The 5,351-nt window shown below is 40.9% G+C and overlaps 1 protein-coding gene across 1 annotated transcript; it reads left to right on the plus strand.

The window, feature by feature from the left end:
* Positions 1-3,724: 3,724 nt before the first annotated feature.
* On the plus strand, positions 3,725-5,122 carry LOC104354445 (muscarinic acetylcholine receptor M2). The gene has a single exon (XM_086467769.1). It carries the CDS (start codon positions 3,725-3,727, stop codon positions 5,120-5,122), a length of 1,398 nt encoding a protein of 465 aa, XP_086323895.1.
* The last annotated feature ends 229 nt before the right edge of the window (positions 5,123-5,351 follow it).

Here is a 5,351-nt window from a genome sequence, read left to right on the forward strand (position 1 = left end):
GCGAAGCAGACTGTGGCTGCCAGCATGCTCTGTGAAGGTTTACTCCAGCCTGTGCCAGCCTGGACTACGTTTCTCCTTGCAAGTGGTAATGGGGGTCCAGGTCAATGCACCTGTGCCCTGCCTGTCTACGACTCACTGCAGAAAGACCTGTCATCACACCAGGCCAAAAGTGCATGTACCATACAGCCCACCAAATCCTCCAGTTCTGCCCCAAACCTTTGTCTAGTCAAAAAAAGGGAAGGGAATGATTTGCAGCACTGTGAAATCTTTAGAGGGGAGAAACTACATATCAAATATCAAACAATGCATTATTTTATATGTGAATTTAGTGGCTTTAGACATTTTCCATGCAGTGATTATGGCGTTTGCATTCCACAAAGTCATATATATTTAAAAATATATTTTAGAAAAATTCATTTGGTTGGTTTCCAGGTCACAGGAGAAATTTCTTGCCTTTTCTGCGTATTCCCTATTTAGCAAAAATGCACTTAGTATAGAAGGATCAATCATGGTAGCGCATGGGAGTCGGTGCCATATTGTGCAACTCACACTACACCTGTGGGCTTGCAGAGGAGAGCTCTGTCTGTTCAAGAATAAGGTCTGGTACTTCTCACAACGGGAGGCTGTATTACCTTAAAATGCCTCTGCCTTGGAGGTCTGCCTGATGAATAACGTCTGTTCCCATAACAACTGCCCCTCCAGCAGGAGAGATGTGCTCTGTGGCATGACAAAAACAAAAGCAGTCCATGGGCAGTCCTGTACCAAGGGAGAAAGTGGCCACAATAAGAAACAGAAACCTCACTATGGGCCTAATTCAAACCCTGCTGGAGCCAATACAAAAAGTCCAGCATATTTCAGAGAGTCTGGGGTTAGGAAGCATGAATACCCCTGTCTCTGCTCATATAACGGTAGTACTACCAGCAGCAATGATACATGTTGGTTGAAATCAAATGTTTCTCCAGCCCTATACCTTCTCATCAACACATAGAGCAAAACACAGTTCACTTCACAGTCATATCGATGCAAGCAAAGGAATATTTTACTGGAGTAAGTGATAGCAGATATGTTTCTTCATACCTAAGCTAGTCGTAACTGGCCATGTAATTTGCAGTCCAGAACTACCAGCCTTCTCAAGGCAGGAAAGTTTTATGCAAAGACAGATCACTGGGAAAGGGAGTCCTCTACTTTCCTTCCATCCAAAACACCACAGTAAAATCCTATTCCTAACAAGTAAAACTAGCTTTTAGCTTTCATCCAGCTCCTTGCATCTGGGATAGTAAAATCAGGGTAATTTATACTGAATTATCAGTATTTCCACTGGAAGTGAAATTGTAGAGAAACGCTTATTTTCTTATTGTAAAGCACCATTTTTTCAGTTCTGATAACTCTCTTACTCTCCTCCCTTCTTGCTCCCCTTCTCATTCTGTATCCAGAGGTAGCTGCAGAGCCCTGGATCACAAACACTTTTCAGCAGAAATTTTTTTGAAATCAATACATATCTGTAAGTTTTTTCTTTTCAACAAAAATGCATTCTGTTAAGAATGTTCATAAACAACTCTGCTTGGGAGAAGTTCTTAGCTTGTTCAAAAATTTGGCACCTTACACATCTATCTGGATAGTCAGATGCTCAGCTGTGAGTCTTTGGGTGAAAAGCACACAGTGAATTGCTGAAATGATAGTCCTATATATTAAAGTTGTCTGGGCTATTCTCCTATCTATTTTTTGCACAGAGCATAAATTCACTTATATTCCACTCAACCTATTCTTACTGTACAAAGCACATGTTTGATTAAAACATTCCCTTTCACAGTTTTGTTCTCTTGAACCTGATCCCAAGGATTTTAAGGAAGTACCTGTGAACAGATAGTAGGAAAAAAATGCCTGTCTAGCCTTATGTTCCTCTATTTATCTCTGTGTTCACTCCAACATGGAATTGGCAAACAAATGTTGGCTGTTTTTAAAAGCAAAGGGAAACGCATGAGCCCCACCTTCTGACAGTTATATTTCTTTAAGTATAAATTGGAAGATTACAAAGTTGCCTCAGATGGAAAACCTTTACCCTGGTATACAATTTTGACTTCTCCACAGAGACAAGCTTGCTTATTTTTCTTGGAGGTCAGAAGGGTTTTTGCTGTGGTGCATGCATTTTGCACCATCTTCTTCTTTTTGCATCTGAAAGAAAATATGCAGTGCTGAAATGACAGTGGAAATGCATTGCTCGGTTTAAGTGACATAGATTGTATAAGTCTGAGCATCAGCAGGTTAGTCACAGGGGCCAGAGGAGGATTTCTTAATCCCTGATGTATAGAGGAGCTGAACATAACCAAATGTTTTAGCTTCATTTGATTGGCACCACCACTTTTAGAAGCTCTGTCTTAAACAAGTGATGCCTTATGGGCAGGAAAAAAAGTAGAATATTTCAATTAGAAACAAACTAACTTCTCTGTCACGTCTGGCCTTCATGCCTCAATAATCCCTTGAGCACAGCTCATAAAAAATGAGCTCTTGGAGACTGGCTGTACAATTGCAGTGTGTTCTATTGACTTCCAGGGGATGCACAAAAGGATAGTACATATCCTGAAGGCAAAAGCATGTGCTGTTTTCTTGGTCTTCTATCAAATGTATATTGCTAGTAGTTTAATTACTATTTATTGAGTACTGCCGGTAGGCTATACAGGGCACAAAAAGAATGGCTGTGTATAAACAGAACTGATTTTTATCTGGTTATTTCTTTGTCTTTACCCGACTATCCATTTCAGACCTTTTATCATAGCTTTAAGTGACACAGATTAAAAATATTGTGATTTGAAAAACATGAGCAAAGTACAAGCAAGCAAGCATAAAGAGATAACCTCATCTTGTTAAAAACACCAACCAAACAAGAACCCTTTTTCCAGGTACAAACAGGGAAAAGGATGTAGAAAATAAATTTAATCTCACTGAAATGGAAAAAAAGAAATAAAACCAAAAATTGCATGCATCTAACTACATAGCCAGATGCTTAACTGAGGTGAGTTTACTAATTCTGTTGACTTCAACAGACCTACCTTTTTTTGTTTATTGGTTTAGTTTGATGTGGTGCCAAAATCTTTTCAAGTGTTGACATAAAAAGTAACTTTAGTGTAAGAAAGTGAGAGGGAGACATGACACAAACTTGTTCCATAAACCTCACAGAAGCATACCCTGGTGGAACATGAAGGAAAGATGGAAACATAAGTCACCTTTATGTGATCTGGCTTCTGGTAAATTACACCTGCATCTTGGGTTATAAGAATGGCACACCCTCAGGACTGGACTTTTTTATTTGGAACAGGGTTGAAAATGAGCAAAGTGAACTATTTTGTTAGTAGGAAAGAAATCAATATGCAGATCCAGTTCCAAAATTTTCAAGTCAGTATTAGTTTTATAACAGGACAAAGAGAAAAATGCATCTGAGAACTTAAAAATCTGGATCTGGATTCAAATGTTGTGTCTTTGTCACATATTTAGAGGTATGCTACTCGTATGCTTTTCCTAGGGGGATATTATGTGTTGTGAGGTGTTTTCATTAGCCAAAGCTGACTGGTCCTTCTGCACGCATCTTCTACCTTTAAACTCTTTCCAAGTAGTTTTTTTGAGATCCATTTCCTAAAGGCAAAGGGACTAATTTCTTGATGGTATCTGTTTTGTTTTCTTTCCTTTGCAGGCTTAAGTGATAATTTGGTATCTTGTTAGCAGAAAAGAAATGAATAACTCAACGTACATAAACTCTTCCAGTGAAAATGTGATGGCTTTGGAGAGTCCCTATAAAACTGTTGAGGTGGTCTTCATCGTCCTGGTAGCAGGGTCTCTCAGTCTAGTCACCATAATTGGGAACATCCTTGTCATGGTGTCAATCAAAGTCAACAGGCACCTACAGACTGTCAACAACTATTTCCTGTTCAGCTTAGCCTGCGCTGACTTGATCATCGGTATCTTTTCAATGAACCTATACACCCTCTACACTGTGATAGGCTACTGGCCCTTAGGGCCTGTGGTGTGTGACCTCTGGCTGGCTCTTGACTATGTTGTCAGCAATGCCTCTGTCATGAACCTCCTCATTATCAGCTTTGACAGATATTTTTGTGTCACCAAGCCTCTGACGTATCCTGTAAAGCGGACCACTAAGATGGCAGGCATGATGATTGCAGCTGCATGGGTGCTCTCCTTCATCCTGTGGGCCCCGGCAATTCTCTTCTGGCAGTTCATTGTAGGAGGAAGGACTGTCCCAGACGGGGATTGCTACATCCAGTTTTTTTCCAATGCTGCCGTCACTTTTGGCACTGCCATTGCAGCCTTCTATTTGCCTGTTATCATCATGACTGTCCTCTATTGGCAGATCTCTCGAGCCAGTAAGAGTCGGATAAAGAAAGGGAAAAAGGAAACTGCCCAAAATCAAGATACAGTTTCCCCCAGCCTTGTCCAAGGTAAAATAGTGAAACCAAACAATAACAACATCCCAACCAGTGGGGATGGGTTGGAGCACAGCAAAATTCAGAATGGAAAAACCACCGGAGAGTCTGTGACAGAGAATTGTGTTCAAGGAGAGAAGGAGAGCTCCAATGATTCCACCTCTGTCAGTGTGGTCGCTTCCAACATGAAAGAGGACGAAGCTGCCAAAGATACCAGCCAGGCTTCTGCCTCCCAAGACCATCTCAAAGTGGAGAACTCCAAGCTGACATGCATTAGAATAGTCACCAAGTCCCAAAAAGGTGACTGCTGTGCACCCACCAACACTACTGTGGAGATTGTAGGCACCAACGGGGAGGAGAAGCAGAATAGTGTAGCCCGGAAAATTGTCAAGATGACAAAGCAGCCAGCCAAAAAGAAACCACCTCCTTCTAGAGAGAAAAAGGTGACAAGGACTATTTTGGCCATCCTCCTGGCCTTCATCATCACCTGGACCCCATACAACGTGATGGTGCTCATCAACAGCTTCTGCACATCCTGCATCCCCAGCACTGTATGGACCATAGGTTATTGGCTCTGTTATATCAACAGCACCATCAACCCTGCTTGTTATGCTCTCTGCAATGCTACTTTCAAGAAGACCTTTAAGCACCTTCTTATGTGTCATTACAAGAATATAGGAGCTACAAGGTAAAAATAACAATAATAATAATAATAAAAAGAATAATGGGAAGGGTGAAGAATTTCCAAATTAAATTTTGAAAAAAAACAACAATGCCATAGCACTTTATGCTCTTCCACGGAATGTGCAATCCAGGATGTTAGTGGAAATCCTGACATGGGGCACACATCAGCTCCACCCCCGAGAACTACACTCAAAAACATTTTTTTAACTATTGAAAATAAATCCTGAGGACATGGGG

The sequence above is a fragment of the Leptosomus discolor genome, chromosome 1 (genome assembly GCF_034619465.1).
Source record: "Leptosomus discolor isolate bLepDis1 chromosome 1, bLepDis1.hap2, whole genome shotgun sequence".
Lineage (NCBI taxonomy): Eukaryota > Metazoa > Chordata > Aves > Leptosomiformes > Leptosomidae > Leptosomus > Leptosomus discolor.